Source organism: Cygnus olor, chromosome Z (assembly GCF_009769625.2).
Source record: "Cygnus olor isolate bCygOlo1 chromosome Z, bCygOlo1.pri.v2, whole genome shotgun sequence".
NCBI lineage: Eukaryota > Metazoa > Chordata > Aves > Anseriformes > Anatidae > Cygnus > Cygnus olor.
Window position 1 is genome coordinate 29,839,399 of NC_049198.1, and position 17,463 is coordinate 29,856,861.

The 17,463-nt window shown below is 35.7% G+C and overlaps 1 protein-coding gene across 12 annotated transcripts in view; it reads left to right on the plus strand.

Moving 5' to 3' along the window:
• Positions 1-17,463, plus strand: part of UHRF2 (ubiquitin like with PHD and ring finger domains 2) — an 84,854-nt gene that overhangs the window by 18,645 nt on the left and 48,746 nt on the right. For all 12 annotated transcript variants that reach the window (XM_040540490.1, XM_040540492.1, XM_040540501.1 and 9 more), the window contains 2 exons: positions 3,156-3,418; positions 16,684-16,902. In XM_040540490.1, coding sequence (XP_040396424.1) covers positions 3,156-3,418; positions 16,684-16,902 — 482 coding nt within the window. The remainder of the gene's footprint in view (positions 1-3,155; positions 3,419-16,683; positions 16,903-17,463) is intronic.

The window sequence follows — 17,463 nt, forward strand, 5'->3', positions numbered from 1 at the left end:
CATCTGGTGCTTCTGCCTGGCTTAGTTTCCAGTGTTCTCATATCTTTTAAAGATTGTTGGTATTTCTTTAATTGCTCTGTTGCATAGCTCCTCTCATCTTAGCTGTGAGAGCCAAGTCTATTTGCAGCCTTTTCTTTGGCCCTTCAAAGCATTTTAATTTCAAGATTTCCTTTGCAGAAAAATAAAATAGTCTGTGGTTTTGCTTTGGAATATGTACAGTCTCTACTTGCATGCAGTATTTTTCTTTAATAATTAAAGGTGTGCTTGTTCATCATATGATGTCATTATATTCCTGTGAATCAGTTCACAGTATTGGTTTGACTGGACTGAAAACATCCCGTAAAACATCTCATTGAACAGGTACTATGGAAATTTGCTCTTACTGAATTGCATGCTGCTGCAGTTCAAATGCAGACAGTTATTTATTTCATTATCAATCTTTGTATTGCGGTGATAATTGTGAAGTAGTTCTTTTAATCCTTTCAGAGAAAAGGAGAAGTAATACAACAATAAACAAGGTTATGATACTTCAAATCAGGAAGAAGGGCAAAGATGAGATCTGTTTATATTCCTACTGTTGTAATTCTCATGGAAAAAAGGATCTGGCTTGATCTGGCCTATTTAATTTTTTCTGGTGATTTTTTTTAAGAGTTTAAAAAATGTTTGGGGATAATGAGTATATTTTCTCATTTTACTGATCATAAATCATAACTGTTCTGTTTGTGACAGTTTGTTAATTTTGCAATCCTAAATAAGAAACAGTTGGTGTTTGGTTGGTATTAACATTTGTAGTTATATCACTGGATGCTGTTTTACAAACCAAAATGAAAGATGAACTACATTGATGGTTGTCTTTAGTTGGTAAATCAGTGTAGATACTTGCATTTAAACACAGTTGCAGAATGCAATAAGACTTTTAGGTGGTTATACCAATGTTAGACTTCTTCCTTACCATAGAGCTCTGATTTTGTTTGCATCTTTACTTATCTTCTCCATGTACCTTTTGCTTTTCATGGGAAATATTCTTTTATACAGTTTGGTTTCAATCTTCTACTCCTCAAGAACTGCTCCAAGTAGTCATATTCCAGCTTATAATCAATAGAAAATAAATCTATCAAAACAATTTTGCATAAAAGCCGACTTGACTGCATTTTTCTTTGAATTCTCAGCTGCAGACCGGATCTTTTTTTCAGAAACAGAACTGTGTAAAATAGTTGTCTGATGTTCCTCAGTAGTCTTTGATGGTGATTTATTGTCTTTGTGCTTTGCAAGGGTGGGAAGACTGTTTTGTGAGTGTGTATATCAAATTATGGAAGGATGCTTTTGAAAGGAATTATGGGAGACTGCACTGAATTTTATTTTTGTAATCTAATGATGATGGCTTGGCTGATATGGCTTCTCTGGCTCTTTCTGAACTTCTTTCAAGTAGTCGCAGCAGATGAGGGACTCTTTAATAGTTTGTTTCTCAAGTCTGCTCTTCAGACAAAAAAGTAAAGAACCTTGTGCTACAACTAATTCAAACTCTTAAGGTTGTGTAGGGACACTTTTTTTCTTCTGGGTTTCTTAGAAGTGTTGGAATCCACTGCTTATATTTAAAACAGATTTAAACTGAGGCGGTTCTTTGATTTATTAGGCGACTGAAGTGTTACTCCTGGTAAAAATCTGTACTTCAGATACTGTAGTTTTTAAGAATAAAAAATAAAGTGTTGGAATTTTGTGGGAGAAAAAGGAGAGGATTGAATTTTGAAGACTGTTTTAAGAAGGTGAATGAAAGGAGAAGAGTAAAATTTGAAGCATGATTTATACATTGCTTTCTTGGGTTAAATTTATTAGCTTAAACTGCTGTGAATTGCATGTTTAGATACCTAGAGAATGCTTGACTCTAAATAGTGAAAGTTATTGAATGTGGTGTTTTTTTTTCTTTTGATCTTGTCCCTGCCAAAATGTATTATGGTTATTTGGTTAATAGAAGCTAACCTTTGGAGTTGCTAAGTATGTCCCTGCCACTAGTACTTGACAAAGGCTGTAGTTTAAGCCACATCTATATCGTAATTGTTTTTAATAGATGTTTTCTATGGCATGGCTGTGCAGTACTTCTGTTGTGATAATTTTTTATAGTTGTTATACTGTGGATGAAACGTTCTTTAAATCACTTTTTTCGTAGTGTTCTCAGAATTATTAAAGAAACATCCGATTAAGTAGCTGACGACTTGTGAAAATAAAACATGCTCTAGAATAATAAAGTATTTTGGTTGCTTAATGCCACTATTATTCTGAGATACGTTGGGAGATAGTTCTGTTGCTTGCAGCTATAGGATTTTGGTTAACTGTGGTTGCATCCTTGCTAGACATGTTTCCTCCTTCTTTCCTCTCAAGTCCTGAGGGGTAAAAAATGTTGCATGGCAGAATTACAGAAGGTTAATTCATAATTCCAGCTTGGAGGCAGAGGAAAGTTTTAGAACCCCATGGCTGTAAGCTAGTATTTTAATGCTGTAGTACTGCGTATACATGTATACTTGTTTTAGTCAAAAAGAACAATTTGTGAAGCAAGAGCAAAGGACAATGAAAGAGAGAAAGCTAACTTTCAGGCTTAAAAAGTCGCTTGGGCACCTTTTCTAAAATTACATACAGGTTATATTCATAGCTAGTAAACATGGTGTTCATTTTGAAAGCTAAGTATTTTTTTACTAGCTAACTAATGCATTTTTTGTGTAATTAAATAGCCTTTCTAATATAACAGGAAATTAATGTGTTGCTGGCCTGATGTTGAAGGTTGTGTGGTCTTGAATGGAAGTTGCAGTGTCTTTCCTTTGAGATTTTCAAAACCCATCTGCACATGGACCTGTGCAACCTGCCATAGCTGACCATGCCTTGAGCAGAGGGCTGGAATAGATCATTGCTAGAGGTCCCTTCCAGCCTGAACAGTTCTGTGATTCTTCCTAATACCAAACTTTAGTGAGACAAGAATAAAATACTGAACATGCAGAGTGTTAATGATGACTGTATGTTACTTGAACTTGCTCAAGGTCAATGAGTTACTGGTGTTAAATTTTTACTGGTAACAGGGTTAAGCAGTTGTATAGTAGTTGTCTTATTTATTCTTAATTAAGATTATAGAAAACAAGCATAAACTCATTATTGAATTTTCCTTTTAGATAAACGAATTGGTGGATGCCCGTGATGTCAGCATTGGAGCCTGGTTTGAAGCTCACATAGAAAATGTTACCCGAGCAACAAAGGGACATAAGAATGGTAAAGCTCAAGGAAAGAGTGGTAATACTTACAAAAGGACTAATGGAAGCTTAAGTCAAGATCATTCTAGAGAGAATGCAAATAATTTGGACAGTACACCGTCTACATCTTATTCAGACTGTATGGACACTGATGAAGAAGCTATTTATCATATCAAGTACGATGAGTAAGTGCTCCTGATACTATTTTGAGGACATCACATATTGTTGTTTGGTTTGTATAAACCAAGAATTTCTTGAAGAAGCTTGGAATCAAAGAGAGCAAGTTCAATATTGCAACCAAGAAAAAAATATTAAAACATTTAAACACTTTTCAATGGCTATAGTGAATACATGGGAGTAATGGTATTTTTTTCCATGCTTAAGTACTTGTATTAGTTCATTTGTCTTTAAAATTTTAAATCCATCCCTCTTATATGAGAAGAAGAAACTATATATATAAAGGAATTTTCACTCTGGGTTTTTCCAAGTAAAGCACTGTTTTATTTATCTATTCCCTGTGTATATTCAGTTCCTCTCACTGGAACTGGAGAAGTCTCATGAGAGCAAATTTTGGTACACAATTCGGATGAATTTTGTTCTAACTAGAACAGTTATGCACAAAATTGCAGGTCTGCATTGCTGACAAAGGTTTGTTTTAGAAAACTTGTGACTCAGGGCATGAAATTGATTCTGAATTGGAATGAGGACACTAAGGGAGGGTTGTGGGTTTTTTGTTTTTTCATAAAAACAAATGTTGGAGCCTTCAACGTGTGGGCAGGAGTAGCCCCTCATACTGCACACTAAATAGAAAGTAATTTCTTTTGGAGAAGTTTTGCACAATTTCATTCACTTGAGATTTTTTTTAAATCGTTTTAAACAGCGTTTGCTGAAGCATTGAGCTAGGCATCTAAATAGATTCTAGGGAATTTTTTAATTTTTGCTACTGAGAGTGGTAGAGCTACTGAGAATAGTAGAAATACTGTACTTTGTGCAATCCAAGCTTAAGGTAGAGGAAGGCAAGGTGTATTCAGTATTAATTAAATACAGATTTCCAAAATACATTTTCAGAGCAGCAGTGTCAAGTTTAGTTAAAGTGTAACTAAATGTAGTTTTGCTAGGAAAAATAAAAATACAGACTTGAATAGAGAACGTTTTGCTGCTGCTGTTATAACTCAGTGTGCTTTTTTGACTTGATTTCAGATATAAAATTGCATCTGCAACTGTGTAAGTTAAAATGTTAGATAATCACAAAGATGAAAGCCTTAAACGAATTTTTCTTCAAAATCTTCAACCTTTCAAAAATTTAAATACTTTATCAGGTATCAAATATTACAAGAAGTACATGGAAATAACTTGCTCAACCGATACAATCAAAATCACTTCATCAAAAAACACTTTCTAGGGTAATTATGTGTGCATTGTAGTTAAAGATTGGCTTAAAGATTACCTAATTTTCCAACACTGCAGATGCATACAAGTGAGCCCTGAGCAAAAATTTCTTTAGAAACTTTTGTAACTGTTGCAGTGAAATTATGTTCTTCTTTTGTATATGGCCTGTTTTTTTTCCCCCATTACTAAAATAGAAATTGTTGCGCAACACACCAGATTTTATCTGGCATATCCATACTACAGAAAAAGAAAATTTACGTTTGTGCTTCAGGATCTAGTTGCTCACTTTAAGCAGGTGGAGACAGTAATCTTCTTGGTCTTACTATAAGATTATGCATAGCAATTTTATGTTCATTGCCAGCAAAATTTGATAAGGTATAGGAACATAATGTTGCAAGATAGTTAAAGTTAAAGGCACAGGTATGTATTTGTTCAGTCTAAGGTCCTCAGTGTTTCAGTCGAAGATGCTGGCTGTTGGAACATGCAGAAAAAGTAACTATGGAAAGACTTTCTGGAAAGCAAAACTTGAGCTTTTATCAGTTATTTGGTTTAACATGAATGTTACTGACCTTTGGTTAAAAATACTGAAAGGTCTCACTTCTTTTAGTGGTAATTAAGATGAATATTCAAATGGTAGTTATTTGGGCACTCACAGCACTTTATTTGCATCCATTACTGTTTGCCTGTGTCTGTATGCAGCTATCCTGCTGCCAGTATGTTCCTTATGGATAAAAAGGGAGGGCACAGTGTGCTTTACCACACAGTTCGCCTGTGCTCCAGAACTTGTCTCATCTAATTTAACTTCTTGTATTCTTTGAAGCTCATACTTTATTACTTGTTTATTCTTCTGCACAGCTACCTCTTCCTGGATGTTCTGTTTTTTAGGTTCAGGCTGTGCATTTTGCTGCTTAACTTACTTGGCATTTTCTGAGCTTCTTCAAAACACACGACTGCAAATAAAGACATCTTCCCTTTTATCTCCTGAAGAAAATGATTCTCTTAGGTGGGGTAATTTCGACTGCCTTGCCCACAATATTTATACTCCTGCAAGAGGTGAAAGCACTTGCATTCATCTGAAACAGAATAAAAATGGCTGGGAAGTGGAAAGCATAAGCCTTGGGTCTGTAAAGCCATAAAAATTACTTGAATACATTGGAGGACTGTATGTCACAGGTGGACATGTGTTGACAGCTTCTTAAATTTTCTCTGACACTGATGTTTGAGTCTCATTCTCTGCTTGTTTTATCCTTCCAGTTTGGAAGAAAATCTCACCAAAAAGGAAGCTGCAGCTGTGGGACAGGTCAGCTGTAGTGCATTAAATTGGTCTACTGCAGTTTCTTGGCTCTGAAGTGAGACCTTATGGTGATGAACAGCAAATACACTTTACTATGCCACGTGTTGTGGCAGACTTAATCTGACAAGAAAAAAACACCTCAAACATCATCCTTTGGTGTTTTTTTCTTGTTTGTTTGGAACCTGTAATGCTTATAGCAGTGCTTGTGTAAGAAAGATGCTGGAAGTGTGTGCAACCCTATCAGGACCAGGCTTTCTGTTACTATATGCACAGTTCATGCAGCAAAGTCCTCTAGTGCAGACCTTGCTCCCTCTGCTCTCTCTGAAACACACAGATCCCATGTTTTAACATAGATGGAGGCCTGAAACTGTTTTTTCCTTTCTTCCCTTGGTTGTGTCATTAGTATTCACACTGCATTCAGAGGTTTAGGACTGACTTAATGCATTGTTTGACACATCTATCTAAGAACTCAATGCATTGTTTGACACGTCTATCTTAGAACTCTGTAGCTGAGAACTTTATTCAAAAGTGAAGCTTCACCTCAATCATTCTCTCTTAAACTGTGCCTGTCAGGAAAGTTCATGCTTAGTCTAAATCACTGTAGTAAATTATAATGAAGCACACTTTCAAGTTCTTGAGAGTGGTGAGAAAAATCTGAAAGAACAAAAATAAAATTTTTTTTACAGCCTAAATGCCTAAATATGCCTGGAAATTGTGATGTGTTTACTCTCCCTACCCCTTTCAGTAAGGGTTAATGCTGCCTTAGCCATCAATTCTACTTGGTCCTGTGCCTGTGCATCAGGAAGTCTGCATCTGTATTGGCTGCCAGTATGTTCCATGCTCGATCCTTGAAGTAGTTAGATTTTTAGATCTTAACAGATTTGAGGTTACTTTTGGCTTTGGTCTTCTAGCCAGAGATACTTGGCAGTCCTATCAAGTGAAGAATCCAATCAATCGTTAATTCTTTTTCAACAAGGTAACTTTTAGGTCACTCCTGAGAACAGCTTTTCTTAAAGGCTGAAGCAGGACTTGTGCCTTTCTTAAGTGAGAAAGCTGGTCTTAACTGGTACTGCTAGATTTATGTATCACAAGTCCTGTGTAGGACTTTTCAGTTCCAGGTTTGCTAAAACCTTTTAATCTTCTGTCTTAAACAATTTCACAAGAGTATACCTCCTCTTGAGGGACAGGTTTTCATTTGTTCCTTTCTTCTTTCCATTTCCTTCTTAGTAAGAGTGAATGTGAAGGGGAAAACAATAGAAAACTTTTCTAGGAAAATGAATAGAGACTACAATGAAGAGAAGATACCTGTTCTGGATAAGGGCTTGGGGTAACTTTCAAAAGGACAACTACCTTATGGCAAAACAGAGGTTTCCCAGCTGTGAGTGCTACTGATGTATTACATATTCCTTCTTTATCGTGAAAGATTTAAAAGATATGCAGTGCTTGGTTAAGAGCACTGTTTTTATCAGTGAGGTAAAGACCATTCATCAACACTGAACCTGAATCTGCCTTCTTTTGTTACCAGCTTTCTTGGCATGCAGCTGTGGCAATAGTGCTTTTAACTGATGGTCCATCTTCTGCAGTCAGTTTCTGAATGCAGCATTTTACCTGGAGGGCAGTGTTGTTTACAGGTGTTCCTATTTCTACCAGTGTTCTCTTCTTCCCCTTCTGCCTTTTTATTCATTGCTGTTTCTGTTTTATTTTTGTCACTATCACAAACAAACATTAAATACTTCTAAGGTCAAGGTGTGCTATCAGTTTTTATATGCTATCCTCCATTACATTCTTCTGCCCCAAGCAACTGTCTTCTAATACAGATGAAGATGTGAACCTGTTTTGAACAGAAGAAATCTGAATCCTTATTTGAAAGGACTCATGAGGAATCCAGCATAAGGTCGGATCCTGAAGATAACAGTCTCCACCATAGCTTGTTTGCTTAAGAAACACTGTATGAGGAGCAGGACACTCAGTTGCGTAGTGTGGTACAATAAAGACATCTTACTTTGCTGTCATATGAAAGCTTTCCTGTTAAACTTGCCCCACTTCATATTTATTGCTTGTGCAGCACTGGCTAGTCTACTTACTGTCAGAGTTCTCACTCTGCAAGTGTTAGTGTCTTGATGGTTACCTCTTTCATGAAGTAGTGGAAAGAATTGTTGATTGACAAACAGAAGCTCTTTTCCTTTCTTCTCCTGTTTTTCCCATGTAAATTATTTGTAATGAAGGCCTTCCATTTAAGGTGGTGCTCAATGCTATTCATAGCAAGGCTAGAGATGTTTGCAGCCTGACAAATGCCAGTATGCATACCTATACACAAATGATTAAGTATGGATTAAGTGTAGGTAACTTGTTTTCAGTGCAACCATGTTTGGATGATAACCTTCTCAGGTTTTATATCAGTCAGAGGTTTAAATTATACCTTGCACTAATATCCGCATTATGTGTCATTAAGTATGTTGTTTGTGGTTAGTTATTTTAGGGCACTAGGTAGTTTAGCAAAAGGGATGAATTGTTGGCATGTTTAATACTGTGGAATGATGTCCTCAAAGAACTCCTCTGAGTTCTTTGAGAACTGGAGGTAGTCTGAGGCTGCTTTGTTTCTCAGCCCAAGAAACTGCAGTCCAGTTTGCGTCTGATCTGTTTGGCATGTATGTTGGATGCTTTTACGATCCAGTAGAACTTCCATGGACGTCTTGTCTTTGGTGCTGTAAAGAGCCTGCCTGAAAAGCATTGTGAAGCAGGATGCGCTAGCAGTGAGTTGCATGCCCAGTCTGGTTAAGGCAACTTAGGTAGCCAGACGGCAGTTACTATTTCTGAGGATTCCTAAAGCTTTTATCAAATTCCTGGATCAACGCAGATAGAATTTATAGTGCTTCCAGCTGTAGACTCATGAAAAGTAGATTTTATTTTTCCAGTTCTTAAAGGTTTTGTTTTGTTAAAATAGACTTTAGTGAGCAATTTTTTTTGTTGGTAACAGGAAGATTTTAACACGAACTGAAGTGGATAAGTAAATCAGGGTTATTCTTACCCAACAGTGTCCCTCTCCAAAGAGAAGTTCTTTTGTTCATAGCTTTGTTTATATGATGGATTTTTGAGGGTAAACTTACTCATGTTGGCCAGTCCTTGCTGTCACTTTAGTACACCATCTTTCCACGGTTTTCTCAGACTCTTCTCACTGCGCTTTACTACACTTAATGTTTCTTCTGGGTCTAGAGAGAATGCTGCAATTTGAGGGATCCTTATCATTAATGGAGTAGAAAGATGACAGCTGGTGTTAACCTTCAGAGCCTCTCTACAGCAAGAATGAGAGCTTGCATTTGGGTTTCCACATTTTTTTTTTAATCTGAGCTTTCTTTTAGGATCTGTAGCTATTTGTATCATTAGCTAAAAGATAAAAGATTACAGCAACCTCAGGAATGGTCTCAATGGATGCTGGCAGTTTGAAAATCTGTTGCAAGACTAATAAGGCAGAGTTGAAGTTGCAATATACTTTGAATTTTGACATTTAAAGAATGCCTCCATTCTTGACATCTGTGCAACATGATGTTGTGGCTAGTGGGTATTATGTCTGTGTACAAACCAGGCTGTCCATGGATGTGATCCTACAGTAACAAAACTCAGAAATCCAGTCTATGTAAACTGAATATGGAGATTTGCTGGCTGTGCATGTAGACAGAGGTGCAGGTAGTTAGCGTTACTGAAGAGCAGCTGGCTTCTCTGAGGTAAGTTTTCCAAGTGCAGGTCCATTATTCATCTATTTCGGAGTGTGTATGCTGTTGGGGGTTTTGAAGCTGAGTAGAACAAACAGCTGTTTTGAGCAGCCAAAACGATGAACTGTAGTGAATTTTATTGCAGGTAGCCAGACAAAGCAGCCATCATGATGAATACAGCTTTGCTAGGGTGACACCCTTGGTTGTGCTCTGGGTATGCTGACACCTGCAGTTTCCTGTAGTGAGCTCAGCTATGTAGTTTGCACTAGTGGTGTGTTCACACATGCTCCTGGAACCAAATATAAAGGCAAAGGAAAGAACTGGGAAGAAGAAAATATATGCAAATCTGTGCCTGTTACAGATGTGCTTGGTAGCTATTTTGTTTACAGAATGAGAAATATATTTCTAAGAAACAAAATTACTAGTCAATACCCCCATTTTATTCTTCAGCATGAAGAATTAGGAACAGCATATTCCTCAGTTTCTAGGAAGACCTCCGTTCTTACGGGTTCTGTCCTTAAGTTGTTGATATTTTTATATCTAAATAAACAGCTTGTGTTAATGTGCTATGTACTTCTATTAAATAGTATTACTAATTAGGTCCTGTAGGTTTGAATAATAAATTCAATTGCTTTGTAGAACCACTTAAAAAAATATTCATTACATACTAAGGAGATTACAGCTTGCTTTGAAGGTAAAGGCATATATGGCACACAGGAATGTGTTACTACATACTTGTAAGTAAGCTTTAGTCAGTACTTGTCCCTTGTTAGGCTGTTTGTCTTCCATAAGCTGTGTAAAATGTCATAAAAATGAACTGTGGAAAGTATCAGTAATCTTAGACACTCAGATCATAAATGGAGTCCAGGAAAAGGTTAGTGTGTGTATGGGGTAGCATGTAATAAAAAGGGACTGATCTCAGTGGTCTGGGGCACTGGTTGGACTCCGGTGTTCCTGAATGTAAATTGAGCTAATACAGTTGTATCAAGTCTGTCAGTAGTAGCTTCCATTTTGAGGTGGAAGGTTTGTAGTTAAATACTACTAAAATGCCTTGACCTGCCAAGTCAATACTCAGATGTTTTAACTCTTGTTTCTGCTTCTGCCTGAGAAGCGTTGTAAGATTGTCTTAACAATTATAAGCTTATTTATTTCTGAAGTGTTTGAGTCATGTTAGGAGCATAGGTATGTCATGGTGGCTGAAATGGATGTAAAAGTACAAACCTGGGTAACAAACTTCTAATTCGGAAGTTTGGGAAATGGTCTAAAATGAAAAAACAGTTAAGAAGGAAAAAAGGTGGGGGTAGTCCTACTGGAAATATTTTTTGACTGTTTGTTCATTCCCTACATCTCAACCTACCCAAGTAAAATAATAACAGGAATTAATGTTTTCTGTGTTACAAGATCTTTGAAAAGTTAATTGCAAGAGGAGAATGTCTTTCAAGTACAAGGGGAATTAAGCTTTATTTTTTTATTTTAAGCCTTTTTATTTTGTGTCTGTTTTATTAGTTCAGAACTAATCAGGGTTGCAGACACTAAGTTGTCATGGAAAATGCTGTAAGAAGTAACAGTTCCCAATGAAGGCCAAAGATGTTAGTGATCATCCTTTTTATAAAGGGAGAAGATGAGATAAAGGCATAAGCCATTTTATTTGAAAGATTGTGATAGGCCAGCACACTGAAAGTTCTGGTTTGCTGCAGTCATTAATCCTTATCAAAACTGTCTTGCCTTTATCAGGCAAGTTTCATTTGTCTTTTATAGTCCAGACTACCCGTAACATCTTCAGAATAATGTCAAAAGCATATGCATAGATAAGAAAAACAAGATTTTGTTTTATTATCATGAAGGTCAGGAATTTTAGTCATTCTGTATGCTGTATAAGTAACATACAAGACAGGTTAAGCAGTCATAGTTTACAAGAGCCTCAGACTTGAATTCTCAAAATTATGACTTCGGATTTTTTGGAGAGCACAGAATATTTTGAGAAAATGAGAATGTAATATAAGAAGTGATATGCTTCTTTAAGTACTACCTTCTCAAGGAAAACCACAACCCTTTCTCCTTGAAAGTGTCTCCTTAGCTGAAGAGATCATCAAAAGAACAAGTTTCCATTTATTCTTCAAGAAATGGTTCGAAGTTGAGACTTGCCTAACAGATATATTTTCAGTTTTTTAATGTGAAATGTGCAAATAAAGGTAGTAGGCAGGAATTTAATATAATGGGTTTCTACCCTACAATTTTTTGATAAATTGATTATTGGAGACAAAGACATCAGTCAAGGATTACAGGCCACTGCTATTAGAGGTTGGTCACTGCTTCTTCCTCTTACCTTATTTTCCAGCTATGTATACCTGATAGTTCAGTTGTGTTGAATTTGGTAACTGTATGGCTGTAGAGTGTTCTTGCTTCCTGATACATTAAAAAAAAAAAATAAACCACTAGGTGAAGAGTGCTGTAGATCTAACTGATCCATTTGCATAAATTCTCCTGGTGGCTGCTTAGTAAGGGTGGAGCAAGGGAGGGAAGCACTGCTTTGAGCAGGTTTAATGCACATGCCACAAACAGAAATCTGCTTCCTTTTCTGTGAAGGAATGACAGAATGCCTCCATACTTCCCCTTGCACAGTGTATTTCTCCGATGCCCTTTGTTTCATTCTCTTCATACTTCAAAAAGAATACTTAATATTGTGTTGCAAGTAAGTTCTTGGTAGACTGAAAAGACTTGTGTACATTCTGATGTAGAGCTAATGTTTCTCAGTAGAGTGTTTTAGGAACGAACAGATACTGACCAAGAAATGCTGGGATTTTTACTACATTGATAGTTCTTTGCTATGGAAACTGTCTACAAAGTTAGGAAATCATAGGTAAATCTTGCTATGCTACTATTAGTGTTTACAGTTAAAATTATTAGAGGGAGAATCAAAATCACAGGGAAATGTGGCTTGACAGTGAACATGAGACTTCTTATGGGCAGTATTCATTGAACTGTTACAATAATACTTCCTGTTAACAATGTCTGCTTTTTAAAATATTAGTTAAGTGTCATGAAAAATACATAAAAACAAGAAAATGTCTATAATTGTTTAAAGGTTGAATTGTGTCAAATTATCATTTCAACTGTACCGAACTTACACTAGTCTAATTAGAACACTGCTGTGAAACTGCTTTGTTTTCTCTGGAGAGTTATCACAGGATTTTATAAGTAATGCAATAAATAAGAAAACACCTTCACTAAACATTCATGTCTAACAGTAGTTCTTTATTACAGTTGGCTGGAAAGGGTCTTTCACCTCATTCTTGAGGCTTGTTACAAGACTGTATTTGTTCATTGTCTTTTGGTTTATCTCCATAAACCTGTGTGTTCCCATTCGTGATATAGTTACATACTACTCTTGCATTTGTAAGAGGTTAAGTTTTAATGTTGTGTGATTTATAAAAATTTGTTAAGCTTCCGGAAAATGAGTGTGGAGTGAGTGGCATTTTCTATTGTTTTTTCCATACTTAGGTAAATTGTGACATTAAATACATCTGAGGTCACAAATTTACTGTGAAAGTATTTTATTTTTACTCAGTGTAATGAGGAGTAGCATTACTGTGCTTAACATATTTAGTATGACTGCAGATGTGTGTTTTTTGAGCCTAACTCAAAGGCTTGTGACAAATGTTGTTTCAGCTGTTCTGTTTGGGGTATCAGTTATGGACAAACATGAATAGTTAACAAACATGAATGTTTAAATATCTGTTGGCATTTATCAAAATTCATCAGCATTTCAGTGTGTGAAAGCACAGCACCAAAACAGTTTGTGTATGGAACCTGATGCAAAAGAAATGTGAATTTTGACAAGGAAAATCTCGACAGTTTATTAACTTTTCTTCAAAAGGAAAGTTTGTGAGCTTAAGTTTCTGACCAGCCAACAAGAGAAGTTCCTTTACTGAAGACTGCCTTTTTCTTCTTTCTTTGGAGAGCAATAGGTTTCTACCTATAAGAGGAGACTTCAGGAGGTGTGTTAAGCTTAGCAATCTTCTTTTTTTGGGTTCTTTCACCAGATACTTTCAAGAGCAGAGTTGGAGTCACTGTTAACAATGAAAATCTTTGAGGCTCCTCAGGCATATAGTAGGAAGGTTTCTATTCTGAGTTGTTTAGGAGTGAAAAGATGACACAAAGTTGAATATGGCACAAAATAATTATTGATGATTAAAAGTTATTTTTCCAAAGATCTTCCCCAGAAGAAGAGAACTCAAACATTTTTTTTCAGAGAATAGATTTTTCATATCAAAATTCCTGCAAAAAACTTGCAAAATTGTTGCAAGTTACACTTGTTTTGATTATTTTTTGGGTAGTGACCGGAATTTTTAATGTATACTGATTTTTAAACACCACGGATCTCATACATAACTTTTCACCTCATTATTTTTGTGTGTATATACACAATACGTAATTTTTCTTTCTTTAGTTTCTGGATGCTTAAGGCACAATTTCATTTCTGAGCTTAAGTAAACTGATTCATTGTTCACTGTTATATTTCGTGCCTTCTTCAAACTTTAGGAAGGGTTTATTGTAAAATAATTGGAACTAACCAGTATCCCAGTCTTAGTCTTAAGATTTCAGTAGCCTGTTGTACTGTGGTGCTCTGCCATTATTCGGGCCCTGCAATAAAACAGATGTGACCTCATTATAGTTGCTTTTTGCATTGCTTTATATACAGTTACTGCAATAATTATGAACACTATCACTGTAGAATAGTTCTTTTAAGGGAGAACTGCAGGACAAGTACCAGTGTTGGCTGTGTATAGTTCATGCTTTTGAATTGGAAACAAAACTGTTTAAAAAAAAAAGTTAGTATGAGACTGTTCTCACATGATGGTGGCTCTCATAAGCACCTGCCTCTGTATATTCCTATTGTGCAGATTTTGATGATTAGGATTTGAAAGTGTTAGGAAGTAAACACTTTCTGGATTTATTCTGGATTTAACTTGATTATGGATAAATTAAGTTTTAATTAGGGATTAATTAATGTAAGTAATAATTAAAGACATATATGATGTCATCTTGGCCCTTGGTTTATCTCAAACCAATGTTAAACTATTGGGATTCATGTTTCTTTAAACAAAAGAAGCTGGTAAGCCTTCCAACAAATTTAAGCCACACTTCAGATATCTGTACAGTAGAGGGCAAAGAAAGGCCCAGAGATGGAACACCAGGTCTCTTCTGGCCCTCCCATCCTGCATGCCCACAGTGCATGTCCACAGCCTTCTCCCTAGCCCATTTCTGTTTTAGCAGATTGATAGATTTAGTACAGAAATGGACTTCTGTGTAATGCATCCAATTGCATCGGGGGGGTTCATTCAATTGTTGAGGCGGGGACAGCCTTCAGACTGTAGTTTGCCAGAGTCTCATGCTGCTAAGTACATTTAGTTTATGTAGTTAGAACATGCGATTCTCCCAAGACTTTGAAATGGTCTTGTTCATTACAGATAGGCATGCTGGAAACTAACACGAGCCATACTTATATTAGCAAGGGTAGAATTTTGCCATTATGATTTAACAGTGCTCTTTTATAAAGGCATATAAAACTACAAAGCATGAGTACTCTTGCTAAAATAATCATCATTACATGATGGAAATGTAAGATATATTGTTCTCAGTAATCTTTCTTAAAAAGAAAGGAATGAATACTTTTCATAGCCCTTGTCTGTAAGCACTTGACTTGCTTTCTTTTTCTCTGGGAGTTGTACTGTGACCTCATCTAAGGCAAGTTTAATAATGGATGATTCTTTGCTTACAAGCAGTATTAGAAGGGAACTTCACTATTTTAGTTTAGCGTCTGAGTCTTAATCTTTTTGTATTTTCTGCTAGCAATGTTTTCATGTCTCTATTGTGCTGTATTTCCAGCACATCTGAAAACTCTGCAAGCACTACTATAGCTGAAGAATTACCTTATACAGAGGACCTAAGAAGGCTGTGTTGTTAGACCAAAAAGTTAACATCTCAAGTCTTTCTTTTTTGCTTTTTATTTCTTGTTTGTTTTTAAGATAGCAATATTTGACAGCTATCTTAATTCTGCTAAATAAATCTTAACTTGAAAAGGAATTGGAGTTCTTCAGATACTACTCGTTACTGTTTAATTTTGTATGTGTGCTACAATTGCCACCTTTCTGTGCTGCTGTATGCCATATCTTATAAACCCTAACAATTTTGGGGTGGTAATGTGTAAAATACTATGGTGTTTAAAAAAAAACTGTCTTCAGTGAAAAAAACAAATCAACATTTCGTAATTATGTTTTAGTGAAGCATTTTCCTCTACCTTTATTTCTTACACTGTTGCATTCCTCACTGCATCTTCTCAAAATAAGTTGTCAAAAGGACTGATCCTACATTTACTTTTCTAGGTTTTTCTTTCATAATTAAAAGGGAGAAATGTTTTCCACTTGTTAGATCATCTGTCTGAGAGGAAGTCTGAGTTCTTTCTCCTTTACTAGATTTTGTAGTTAGCCATTTTTTTAAACCCGTGGTTCATTGAACATGGATTTGGACTGTATCTACCACATGAATTCAATATGCTGTGTTTGTAAGGTCAAACTATTAAAAAGATTAGTCCTAAATATAATGAATACAGCGGAAATGTAACAAACGCTTGAGAACAGAGTTAAATCAGGAATGTGCAATGCTGAAAAACATTATTTTAATCGTTACTGCTTTTTTGTTGGTTTAAGGAAGAAGTTGATTTCCACTGAGAGCAAATTTGGGCCATGTCTGTGCTAAAATTTGAAATTGATTGCATTCGAAATGTGGAAAAAAATCCAACAACCAGTTCTAACATTTTTTATTTTGTAATACAACTTGTGGATGCTGCTGTTTCCATCTGAGATTAGTCAAACAGCTGGACTCTGTTTAGATTAAAATAAAATTTTCAAAAGGATAGTAGGTCTGATTTTTTTATGCTATGTTTTATAAGTCAAAGACATCTTAAAAATTATACTTTTGAAAAGTGTTGTCTATGACTTACAACTTCCTGTTACAAGAGTAATAATCATTACTGTTGTTGGCTTTGCTTTTCAAGGTACCCGGAGAATGGCATAGTAGAAATGGACACCAGTAATCTTCGACCCCGAGCAAGAACCATTCTGAAGTGGAGTGAACTAAAAGTGGGTGATGTGGTGATGGTTAACTACAATGTTGAAACTCCAGAAGAGAGAGGATTTTGGTTTGATGCAGAAATTACCTCTTTGAGAGAAATCTCAAGGACTAACAAAGAGGTTCATGCTAAAATTCTGCTGGGGTAAGAATTGTTTGACCAACTCAAAATCTTTACATTTCATATAAAGTATATTTCTGTCTGCTAGTCATCACCAGATTAAAATTAATGTGATACTTAAATCCCACAGCTGTCTGAATCATGGAATTCCAGTGTATGTTTTTTAAAATGTGCAAACTTAGCTATGAGTTGTAATTTCTATATTTCATAAGATTGCTGAAGATAACTACAGGATTTCATGTATTACGAGATTCCACCTGATCAGAATGTTTTTATTTGTATTTATATTTTTTAGCTATTTATACATCTATTTATATATTTTGATTCCACTCAAAGCTGAAGTATCTGTTTTCAGTAACTTTAAAATTTGGGAAATTCTAGGTCTCACTGAATGTTAGTTATCTCTGACAATCTAAGTAAGTCTGAACTGGCTAATTGAATCTTTAAAGAATAAAATTTTGGTAGCTTATGACAAGTAAAATGTGGATCTGTGGGGGTGGGAATTATTTGTATTTTCATGTAGCTGAACTTAACAGAGTATCTTTCCTTTGTTTGGTTTTCCTGTTTGATTTTAAAAACTCATGT